The 12519-nt window shown below is 38.9% G+C and overlaps 3 protein-coding genes and 1 non-coding gene across 5 annotated transcripts in view; 3 read left to right on the forward strand and 1 right to left on the reverse strand.

The window, feature by feature from the left end:
- Nucleotides 1-882: 882 nt before the first annotated feature.
- Nucleotides 883-5981, forward strand: LOC413054 (myeloperoxidase; the record flags this gene model as incomplete). Its single annotated transcript, XM_026443901.1, has 3 exons — nucleotides 883-1875; nucleotides 2002-4692; nucleotides 4838-5981. Coding segments are annotated over 3 exons (3948 nt in total), but the record flags the coding sequence as incomplete, so codon positions are not given.
- On the reverse strand, nucleotides 5814-8362 carry LOC413053 (serine-threonine kinase receptor-associated protein). Its single transcript, XM_396504.7, has 5 exons — nucleotides 8048-8362; nucleotides 7309-7607; nucleotides 7003-7232; nucleotides 6600-6736; nucleotides 5814-6510 (listed from the first exon to the last, which is right to left on the reverse strand). The coding sequence occupies exons 1-5, from the start codon at nucleotides 8160-8162 to the stop codon at nucleotides 6299-6301; spliced, it is 993 nt and encodes a 330-aa protein (XP_396504.1). The 5' UTR covers nucleotides 8163-8362; the 3' UTR covers nucleotides 5814-6298.
- Nucleotides 8363-9540: 1178 nt separating this feature from the next.
- TRNAF-GAA lies at nucleotides 9541-9613 on the forward strand. The gene has a single exon. It is a non-coding gene; the product is annotated as a tRNA-Phe (tRNA).
- Nucleotides 9614-11185: 1572 nt separating this feature from the next.
- LOC725243 (kielin/chordin-like protein) overlaps nucleotides 11186-12519 on the forward strand; it is an 81132-nt gene continuing 79798 nt past the window's right edge. For both annotated transcript variants that reach the window (XR_003305701.1, XM_026443902.1), the window contains exon 1: nucleotides 11186-11634. Coding sequence is in view for 1 of the 2 variants with exons in the window: in XM_026443902.1 (XP_026299687.1) it covers nucleotides 11568-11634 (67 nt within the window). In the remaining variant the exon portion in view is untranslated. The remainder of the gene's footprint in view (nucleotides 11635-12519) is intronic.

A 12519-nucleotide genomic window follows, 5' to 3' on the forward strand; every position in this document is an offset into this window, starting at 1 on the left:
ATGTCGAAAAAAAATTTAGATATTGATTATACGTTTAATCGAACGAGAGATCGATTTAATTTGACCTATCTCCATTACTCGATCCTTTCTTTTCCTCGTTGATATTATATTTATTATATTCTTTTTTTGAAGAAAGAAAAAATTTGTACTTTACAATTACTATACTTTTGGTATTTTTGTTTTAAAATTTTTCCTTGTATTTAGCGAAGAAAGTTTTATAATACACTGTAATAATAAAAGATGAAAGTACGATTTATTATAATATTTATAACCTGTTCTCCATCCAATCTTCGATTACGTTCGTTTCATAATTACGTACAATTTCTCGTCTCTCGCTGTCAAAAGCAGAGGCAAAGGTACAATTACGCTAATTTGATAAAATTTGTCGCGTTAAAATCTATAGGGATTCACGTGCGCGTAGCGTAAAAATCAATTTTCCGTGTAATGTAACCGAGAATAATAAACTGTGTTAGGTAACGTCTAATTTGACACAGATATTATCAATTTACTACGTGCAACGATTTAATCTCATTTACATCGTACACCCTCGTGAAGTAAGAGTGTAGAAACCGCAGCTTTATTATATAATAAGGAAAAAAATTATTTACGAATACAAGCGCAATTTGAAGAATAATATCTCTGTTGTACTCTTTCGTAACTCGAGAAATTCGCTCGTAATTGACGCGATTGTTGTTTGAAAAATTTTACACGAATTATCATTACACGTCCATATCACTTAAATACGAATTATTAATAATATTTCCAATTAATCATTTCGATTAAACGCTTCTCGGATAACGATTTACAATTTTTTTTTCTTTCCCTTACGAACTAACCTCTTCTATATCGACCATCGCGTCGAGACGATAATTTCACGTCTAAACACGCGGTTACGTTTCATTGTCACCAGATGTCGCTAGTCCTCGCCAGTCGGTCGGAAATCACGTGCTTCCGACACCTACGAAAGTGGTGACCTCACTGCTCAACCATCTACGCCCCACTCCGGAGGCACACGAGGGTCTGACCAGCTTATCCGGGATATGGTCCGAGCTAATACTCAACGACATCGCGTCCGTCGTCTATCCATCCCGAAAACTGGACCTATGTTGCACCATAGGGAAAGCGAGGCATCCAGAATGTTACGACAGCCGCGACGAGCAAGACGGATGTATAGGTTATTGGCGGTCCGTGCCGACTCTCACTGTGCACAAGTGTAATTTCGAAAGCAGGGAACAAATGAACGGTGCGTCGGCATATTTGGACGGTTCCCACATTTACGGATCCACCGACGAACAGCTGCACCGAATCAGGACGTACAATCGAGGAAGGGTCGACGTTTCTGCCTGCCAAGTGTGCAACAGCAGCTTGGACAAGCCGCTTGGAATGGTGTACGCCGCCTTTTTGAGCGAGCACAATCGATTGGCCGAGGCGTTGGCCGACGCCAACGAGCATTGGGACGACACTAAGTTGTTCTTGGAGGCTCGACGATTGGTGATGGCGCAAATTCAACACGTCACTTTGAACGAATACGTACCGAGTATTCTCGGGGAGGGTGCTCGAACGGATCCGGAATTGATGCCCGTTTCGAGCGGGTTCTACAACGGTTACTCGTCCTCGAACGTGGGAGGGACGTACGATGCTGTCGCGCTGGCGGCTCTGCGCGCTCTGACGTCGCTGCGCAGCCACAGAATCGACAACGCCACGTGCTTGGAGGACCACGTGATCGCCTCGGCCAATCGCGTGAGCCTCGATCTCGGCCAATCCGCTTTCGAATCGAGAGTCGACGCGAACGCGCGCTTTATACACGTGGGCCGTGATCATGGGATCCCCGGATACGTCGAGTTCGTAGCCGATTGTTCTGGACGCAATGTGACCGTACGTTTGTGCAGTTTAATTTGCATTTGTATAAAAATTCTTTTTTCTACTGCATAATGTATTTAAGAAATTCATTTCGTTCTTCGATATATTCTAAAACGTAGCTTTTGTTTTTTTTTTCCATAGATCCAAAATTTCATGGATTTGGAGCATCTAATGCACCCGGTACACGCGAGGCTGTTGGAATCCGTATACTCGCGGGTGGAAGACGTAGATTTGCTGCTCGGTGGAATTTTAGAGATTCCTAGAAGGGGTGGAACGGTAGGTCCGACGTTCGAATGCCTTCTCAAGAGGCAGTTCATCAAGACGAGAAACTCCGATCGATTCTGGTACGAGAACGACATCCCGCCGTCCGGATTGAATCCGACTCAACTGGCCGAAATTAGAAAAGTTTCTCTGGCCGGGATCCTGTGCGGCAACACGAAGATCGACAAGATTCAACCGAAAGCGTTCATACAGCAGGACCCGTATCTGAACGCGAGGATCAATTGCGACCAGCACAGCGTACTCGACATCGCTCCTTGGCGAGAAGAGCCACTTCCAGAGCCCGCCAAGGAGGTAGCGATTGGAACCAGATCAGTGATCCCCGAGTTCATCCCGGAACTCAGCCCGAGTTTAATAGCGGCAGCCGTGAAGAAAGCTGAGGCAGATTTGATCGAGAGGAAACAACTGGAGTACAATTCGTGGCTGCAGCAGAGAATAGCGGATCCGAAATCGCCAGCCGGGACGGCTGCCAGCTTCTCGAAAGCCAACAGAGATGCCCTCCTATTGGCAAACTCCTCCATCATGTACGAGTTGGCCACCAACGAAATTCTGAACGGGATACACGGGCTGAAGCGGAAGAAACGACAGATCTTCGACACCACGGACAATATACTGGGCTTTCCCAACAACGACTTCTCAGATCTGCTGCAAAACGTCGATATCTCCGGATTTCTGTCCCAGAAGAAGCCTACGAATCACGACGAAGTCGAGTGCCCCGTGGACGATAGCCCTTGCGACCCAACCTCTCCGTACAGAACCCTTTCCGGCCACTGCAATAATTTACGCAATCCCAATTTGGGTAAATCGTTGACGACATTCGCCAGATTGCTGCCTCCCGTCTACGAAGACGGAGTGTCGAAGCCGAGAAGCACCTCGGTGACGGGAGTGCCTCTACCGAATCCCCGAGTAATCTCCACGGTGATTCATCCCGACATCTCCAACTTGCACAATCGATACACTCTGATGGTAATGCAGTTCGCTCAATTTCTCGACCACGACCTCACCATGACGCCCATTCACAAAGGTTTCGCCGAGTCTATACCCAGCTGTCGCTCTTGCGATTCGCCCAGAACGGTTCATCCCGAGTGTAATCCCTTCCCCGTCCCCCCTGGCGACCATTACTATCCCACCGTGAACGTAACGTCTGGCGCGCGAATGTGTTTCCCGTCCATGAGGTCGCTGCCTGGCCAACAACACCTCGGACCGAGGGAACAAATCAATCAGAACACCGCTTTTCTCGACGGATCGGTAGTGTATGGAGAGAACACTTGCATCTGCAACATACTGCGTGGCTTCAACGGTCGCATGAACATCACCCAAAGTCCGCACAGAGGGGCCAAGGATCTCCTGCCTCAATCGCCCACGCATCCCGAGTGCAAAGCTAAATCAGGTTACTGCTTTATCGGCGGAGACGGCCGCGCCTCCGAGCAGCCTGGATTAACCGTGATGCATACCATGTGGGTGCGCGAGCATAACAGGATCGTGGAGGGATTGAGGCAGATCAATCCTCACTGGGACGGCGAGAAACTGTTCCAACAATCTCGACGAATAATCAGCGGGATGCTACAGCACATCACGTACAACGAATTCCTACCTCGGATACTCGGCTGGAACGCCGTCACGCTTTACGGATTGAAACTGTTGCCGCAAGGCTATTACAAGGAATATTCCCCCACTTGCAATCCCAGCGTGCTCACCGAATTCGCGTCCGCGGCGTACAGGATCGGTCACTCGTTACTGAGGCCCCATCTGCCGAGAATGGATCGCAACTATCAGAACATGGAACCGTCCATCTTGCTCAGAGATGGCTTCTTCGACCCGGACGTGCTCTATCAGTCGAACATGATGGACGAAATGACGCGCGGATTGGTCGCGACACCTATGGAGACTTTGGATCAATTTATAACCGGCGAGGTGACCAATCACCTGTTCGAGATCCGAGGAATACCGTACTCTGGCATCGATCTGGTCGCTCTCAACGTTCATCGTGCCAGGGATCACGGTATACCGTCGTACAATAATTACAGGGCTCTGTGTAATCTGAAGAGAGCGACCACTTTCGAAGATTTGTCGCGAGAGATGGCGCCAGAGGTGATAGCTCGGATGAAACGCATCTACGCCTCCGTGGACGACATCGACTTGTTCCCAGGCGGAATGAGCGAGAGACCCCTTCAAGGCGGATTGGTGGGGCCCACGTTCGCTTGTATAATCGCGATACAATTCAGGCAGGCGAGGAAGTGCGATAGATTCTGGTACGAGACCGACGACCCGAATATCCGCTTCACCGAGCACCAGCTCGCAGAGATTCGTAAATCGACGTTGTCGAAGGTTATGTGCGAGAACATGGACAATCAAAACGACATGCAGAGGGCGGCGTTCGACTTGCCGAGCAATTTTCTCAATCCTCGAGTCCCTTGCGGCTCGATGCCGCAAATGGATCTCGCTGCGTGGAGAGAAACGAGGCACGGTTGCCAGATCGGAGGAAGAAACGTTGCTCTCGGAGAGTCTGGCTTCCCTACGCCTTGCACCAGCTGCGTTTGCACCGCCGAAGGCGTACGTATTTAATTCTTTTTAAATTCTAAATCGAATACTTATTATGAAATTGGATATTTATTTTCCTATTCTGGAAAGTACTTGTTTTTGACGTTTACACACGTTAATGGAATGAATTCAAGTTGCAATTCGTTTCTGTTTTCAGACTCAATGCGCTTCTCTGAGGATTACCGACTGCAATCAGCTTCTACGCGAGGCATCTCGCGAGGCGATTCTACGCGACGACGTGTGCACGGCTCAGTGCGGTTTCGTTTTGGCGGCGACGGAAGCTTCCTCGAGACTTCAACAGTTTACCACGCCGACCAGTTTCCCTGGTTTCGTGTCGCACAGAAATAGTTTGAGAAGCGCGCCAACGCCAGTTTCGTTCAACGGATTCAAGTTGCCCGATCTGTCGCAATTCATAGGTTGAGCGGTGGAAGAAAAAAAAATGTTATAACAAAGACTTCTCTCCTATAACTGGTTGCTTACTAACTATCACACGCAAGAGAATCACTGTCTTCCTTCCGAGAGATCATACAGTGATGTTAAGTTTTTTTTAACGAGCTGCACTCATCGTAAAAGGTTGAACAATTTTTTTGTAAGAGAGTCAAGAATCACGGTGAATGTGTTATGCACGCGTCTCAAAACTCGTGCATTTTGATAGAAATCGTTTTATGAAGAGAGGTCAAGAAGTAATCAAGATTCGCTCATGTATTATATACTCGACTGGAAATGTTTTAAATGTTTCATTTTGTAACGAATACCTCTCTCTTTTTCTTTTTTTTTTTTCTTGTTATGTTTAGTACTATTTTGTAGATTATAAGAAGTATTTAATTTATGTTTTATATATATATATATATATATATGCGTATATATATATATATATACGTAAGAAGGTGTACTGGAATAAGGAAAGTCAAAAGAGGTCAGTACATGATATACTACTTGTATAAAGCTGTCATTGCCAGTTTGAAGGAAAAATTGTACAGTGATCTCGTAGCACGTAATTGCTGTGTGAGGAAAAAGGACTTTAATAAATTGTCACGGTATTGTGACGTTTGTTAGACAAAAGGAATAAAAATGTGAATAATAATAATAGGCGAATGAGTGATATGTATATTGAAAAAAGTTGCGCCTAGTGGTGGCCCGAATAAATCCTTTTTATACTTGTATAGTAATATTACAACGCGAAAATAACAAATGCGAACACAAAATTTAATTCTGAATTGTCTTTCTTTTTCTCATTACACCTCTATCTAATTTTGTAGTATAATAGTGACATGTATAATGTTAATAAATGTTAATATTTCTTTTTTTTTTCTTTTCTACAATAAATAGTAAACGGCGTCCCAGACTTCCATTGCTTATTAAACTACGAATGAAATTGCTTTTCCCGGAATATCGCGATTATTTAGGCTGATTCAAGACACGTTATAGAAATCTGATATATGTACAAAACATATGAGAGATATCAGCCGATTAAATACAAATTTCAACGATACAAATTGCTATGAAAATTCGTGATTTATCATTTATATATAATACGTACATCTCTCGATGAAGTATTCTTCTCTTTTTTTCTCTTTTGGAAGGTATTAAAATACATTATTTATGAATCATCAGATCTTTAACTGGCAGGAACTTCTTGTTTATTATTAAGCACAGTAGTATTTTCTTGTATTGCAGGTGTTTGTTCTATACATCGCCAGAGACCATAAGTTTTGCCAACAGTTGTTTGCCATAATCTCAATGTACCATCCTCTGAACCACTAGCATATAATTCACCATCCGGTGAAAAACGTACACAGTGCACGGGTCCAAAGTGTCCTTTAAATGATTCTAAAAATAACATTAAATATTTGTAAATATATCAAGTGTAAAGAAATATAATAGTTATGTTATCAATTTCGTAGTTAATATTAATTTACCAATCTCCGCGCCCGTAGTGTAATCGAACTTGTACATTTTTAAATCTTCTCCTCCACATACAAAAATACTACAATCTGGATGCAAACTGGCACTATTCATTTGTGTTGGTGCAGTGTATTCGCGTAATTTGGTTAATCTGTAAACAGATAATTAAAAGTTTTATTAGTATATAATTAAAAACTTTATTAGAATGTAAAATATTATTATTACATTAGAAAATATTTCCTAGCGAACCAAGGTTAACTTGAAGGTTCTATAACAAATCCATGCTCAGGATATTAATGTGACTGTACTAATAATAAGTACATAAAAAAAATATATATTACGTATCAAGATATCTTGAACTTGTTTTGTTATATACCTTCTTATATTTTTTTCTTTTCAATAATCCAATCTACGTACTCTCTACTATTCCAAAAAGTAACTATGTTGGAATGAGTTGTGGTAATGATATTTCCATCTCTTGATACTTCCATGGAATTTGGAATTGCCGGAAAATCTAACCTTTTGACTTCTTGGCCGCTATTCCTATCCCAAACTCTTAATGTTTTATCATCGCCACAAGTAATTAATGCAGTATTATTATTGAAAAAGGTAACATGTCTGATACCATTTTTATGACCTGAGAAAACCTGTTGATATTAATTGATTAAAAAAAAAAAATACAAAATATTATGTTTTCAAATATGAATTTATGAATTTATATACTTGTGGTGCTGCATCCGGTTTGTTAAGATCGTAAATTCGTACAAGTTTCTCATTGGAGCCAGTGCACAAATAATTAGAATCTGTACTAAAATTGACAGATTTAACAATATGTTTATGTTGGAACGAATGAATTTCTTCTCCTTTTATCGCATCCCAAACTTTAGCATTAAAATCTGCAGCACCTGAAGCAGCTCTCGTAGCCTGAGGATTTAATGCAACACCCCACACTGCTCCTTTATGTCCTTCAAATGTCCCAATCCAATCTCCAGTATCTCCTTGTCGTAACATAGGTTTGCCATCTAAAAACGCAATAAAAAAATTTGTTTCTTTTTATAAATATATATGTATGCATATATATAAATCATTCATCAAAACATTATAACTTTAAAAACAAAATAAATAAAACATGCACGTGATTCAATAATAATCTTCGCAAAAACAGGTTAGGAAAATTTTCATCGAGATAATATATAAATACACATATATGATCGATATATAGGTTAATTCAACATATTTGTCTTGAAATTATCGAATGGAATCGTACAGGAAATCGTACGAACGTCGCAAATGTACAGTATCTAACCTCGAAATACGTAAGTTATAAAAACCTTGGTTTTCGAAGAAACTGGGCCAAGGCGAGCAAGAACGTGTCGGTCGTAAAGAAAAAAAGAAAGAGATTGACCGATACGAGTCACCGGCGAGTTTCTCTTCAAGGCAAGAAAAATCGAAAATTAATTACCTTTGCACGCCGAAATCAGATAATATCCAGATTCAGTGATATCGGAGAATGCGAGATGCACCACGGGTCTAGTATGCCCACTACACGTCAACGGAGTTTGTCTTAAATTTGCCATAATGTACGATTGCAACTGCGAATGACGATACTTTTCCCTTTCTTCGATGCACCTACACTCGGTAGAGCGCGAGGAAAAGATTTACTCGCAAATATACTTCCACATTCCCGGTGAACTTTCCATTAACTAAAAATCCTCTCCCAACGAACCGTCACCATCTACGTACGACGCGACACTGAACGTAGTGAACGTAGCAAGCGCACAAAACTGTAGGCCAAGTTCAGGCAGGAAGAATATTATGGCGGCCTCGACGATGTTTTTCAAGTCGCTTTAACCAGTTTCGAGGACGAGAGTGTTGTTTATTCCTGTTTTTCCATTAACAGCCGTACATAAAATTATTTCTTGTCAATAAATATGATAAATAATTTATTTATAATATATATATATATATATAAAACACGTCAAATTTATATATTTTAATTCTAATTCATTTAATGATATTTAATAATTAATTAGATATTAAAATAAAGTTTTTAATATCGCAATGTATATTAATAAATTTTTAATGACGAAAAATTTATATTAAAAAAAATAAAAATGAAACAAGAAATATTAAATTAAAAAGAATTATAAAAGTATATGTATAAGTATAATTATTGAACATAATTAGTTTTTTTTTTTTTTTTTAATTTTTTATTATATGAATGATGTTTAACACGTTTTAAGCAAGTAACATCCAAGTTAAACTTATTCGTCCTTGACAATCTCTTTGTCTCTCTTTTAAATTCGTGGTTTGTTTACGTAGTGTTTATATCCATCTTTGTCTATCGTACGGTTTCGTCGAAGCGACCATGAATTGCAACCAATCTCTCTCCCTTCGAATAACCTTAACGCCTGTTCTGGGAAATGTAAACTTGTACATCGTGCTAAGACTGACAAGCAACAGGATATATGTGAAACAATGTGATAAAAGTAGGTCGAGTTAGAGAAAAGAATGACGAATGCAAAACGATATTGGACGATAATTTATCGTGAGTATTTATTGGAACTTTGACCAATTATCGTAGCATATTGCTAATTTGTCGATAAAGTTCAACAAGTGTGCAATACGATAAATCTATAAAATTTACGATATTTATTTATTTTAATATTCTATTCAAATAATTATATTAAATTCAAATAATTGTTATACAAAATATTCGAAGAAATTTATATTACGAAAGATTATTTTATTTTTATAAAAAATATTAACATTTAGGTTATGATGATTTTCGAAATGCATGATAATAAAATTAAAAATTGAAATGTATTTTATATTGAAAGAAGATGCATCGTGGTTATGTGAAAGAAAAAAAAAAAAAGAGTTAACGAAATAACAAGTCAATCGATCTTTTTAAAAATTTCGGTAAAACCGTCATTAAAAATTTTAATAAAACAAGCCGAAATAGCTCAGTTGGGAGAGCGTTAGACTGAAGATCTAAATGTCCCCGGTTCGATCCCGGGTTTCGGCAAAAATTTCTTCTTTTTCCATCCTTTATTTTTTTTACGAATATTTATAATAAACATCATATCCGAATATATTCTATTCAAATTTACCAATACTTTTCTTTTTATATCGTCAGATGTTATAAATTAAATCAAATATCCGGGTAGAATTATAAATGGAATATTTAAATTTGTGTATTTTATAATTTTTTTGTTATTATTTAAACGTTTACAAGCATTTTCAATAATAACGAAAAATCTTTTTCTGTAAAATTATTTGCAACCATGTTTACGGTTCAAATAATTCTTTGAAACTGGTCTACTACGTTGAATGCGTCTGACAGCGACGAACAATCTGTCATGCGAGTAAACAGGGGGGAAAAGCTGGTTTTTCGACGGGAAACAATATGCAGTTTGAAATTACGACGCGTAAATAATTCACGAACAAACAAAATCAAAATGAGAATTTCCATAATATGAGTTTTAGTAAGAGTTGATAACCAATTTTTAAAACGTGGATTTGTTTCAATATATAATACAAGTAATTTTATAATATACGTAATATATGCATGGAATTTTATATAATTGAGAATATGATAAAGCTGAATGATAAAGAAATGGAATTCCAAATATTATTGTTTTTAATTGTTATTTTTTTTTTTGATAATTTGATCATATACGAATTTTAATTTTCGTGAAATTTTATTCATAAAGAATTATTTAAAAAGATTATCTCTACCTTTGAAAATTATATATAATATGATTAGTTTTTATCGTACGTTTTTTTTTTTCAAATAACGTTATTGAAACATGTTAAAACAATAAAGTTGTCAAAAGTTACGTGCTCGCGTGTATTCCGATAAAAAAAATTTAATCCCCGAATGTAAAAAAATAGTCGCAACACGTAGTTTATATTTTCAAAGTTAGAAACTTTTAATTAAATTTATTGGACAATATATGTGCACTTTTTTTGAACGAATAAAATTCACGAGATATGCGTAACGAGAAGAGATTAGAAACGTATAACGCGCGAATATACACTTTGATTCGATATAAAAATGTATGAAAAATCGTTGCTTTGATAAATCACCGATATTTTAACCAAACAAAAATAATTCGATTACTATAACGTATCATGGATACAATTACATTAAAAAAAAAAAAAAAAAAAAACACCATTATAATCCTCGTAAGCATCGTACACCAGAAAATTACACGTTTCTCCATAAATCTGTTTAAACACCGCGAGTTCGGATTTCACGTTCTCGCGTGCCTGTTGCGCTGCAACGCGCGTGTATGCGTAGCGTGGTGTGCACACACAAGGCACGCTCGATCCGAGCGTTCGTCTCGCGTTACGCGAACGACGAAAGAAAAAGCCTGGTCGGATGTCAGAATTTTACGGCGACAAGAGGAGTGCTGCGGAGTCTGTTTCCATGGATCTCGTGTACGAAAACAGGGAAAGGCACTTTTTAAATTCGAGAAAAAAAATCGCGGAACATCGCGTGCGGTTAGCAATGGCCATTCGTGCGTTTCGATTGGTCGAGGCTCGCACGTGCGCATAACCCCCTTTTCGGACAACGATGCAAAGGGGCTCGATGCGTGGTGCTCAGTCGGTTTCGATCCTCGTACGAGGGAGGATGTTGTCCGCTCGTTTGCCGGCGACGAAACGTCAAGCGAAGTTCGGTTAACGTTCCTCGCTTCTCCCGACATCGGAAATATTAATTGTTATGGGACGATAGGGGTACGTGTCGGATCGTGTCGATGATAGTTGGACGTCGCGAGAATCGAACGTGGTAACGTTAAACATCGTTCGCAAATGTTTATTACGTGGTAAGAGGCAGTGCAAGGACCGAGAACACACAGGGGTTTTCTTCGCGATTGTGCGACGTTTACACGTGCGTTCCTACGATATATATACGATCATCGATCGATTTGGCGAGTTGGTCTGTCGGCAGGGCTGCGGTTCGAATCGAGTGAAAAATGAGAACTACATCGTTGCTCGCTCTCGTTGTCTGTCTGCAGTGCCACATCACTGGTATCATAGCTGGTAAGTCATATTTTTCGACCATTTATTCGCCTCGTTTGTCATTCGATGACGGATCACGTGATTCTTGAAACGTGTCGTAATTAAAATATACACGAATGACGATTATATTTTAATTTATCGAATGAAATAATTTTCATATTTTTCATCTTTTTCTCCCGTTATTTTTCGACTTGCGAAATTTAAAAAATAATAAACAGATTTTTATTTAATTTTTAAATATGTTTCTTGCATTTCAAAAAAGGAAAAATATAATAATATTCTCCGGTTATAAACGGTTTAAAATACGAAGCGAAAATAAATATTTGCATCAAGCGCTATAGGTAGAAGGGAAGACAGGGATAGAACGTGACAAGTGATGTAAGACCTCTATTATCATATTTTACTCGTTACCCGACATTTAAGACATTATATTACGCGGGCAACATTTTATAAGTAAAATATACGAGACCCAAGGCAAGAATTTAAATTTGAATAAAAATTCAATTACCTTGTTTCATTTCCAAAGTATTTTTCATTTATCGTTAGAAGAGAAAATCTATCAAAGAAATGTACCAAAATTCATATATATATATATATATATATATATATATATATATATATATATATAAAAGAAGATTTTATTTCTTTGTTAAAACTTCCAATCCCTTGTTTATATCTATTCTTTCGCGTCTTTAAAAATCTCTAATCGAATTTTCTCCGGTTCTACGATCGATATTCGTTCAGAGCCACGTTTCACATTCTCCTATCTTCATTTTTGTCCCTCGTGCACGGTCGCGAGTGAAATACAACGCGAATGCTGCTTGTGGCCGTCTGTGCATTCGAGATAAGATGCTTTAATCCGTCGGTATAACGCGTTCGTGATCGTGAACGAGAAAATTCCTTCGA

The sequence above is a fragment of the Apis mellifera genome, linkage group LG11 (genome assembly GCF_003254395.2).
Source record: "Apis mellifera strain DH4 linkage group LG11, Amel_HAv3.1, whole genome shotgun sequence".
In the NCBI taxonomy this organism is placed as follows: Eukaryota; Metazoa; Arthropoda; class Insecta; order Hymenoptera; family Apidae; genus Apis; species Apis mellifera.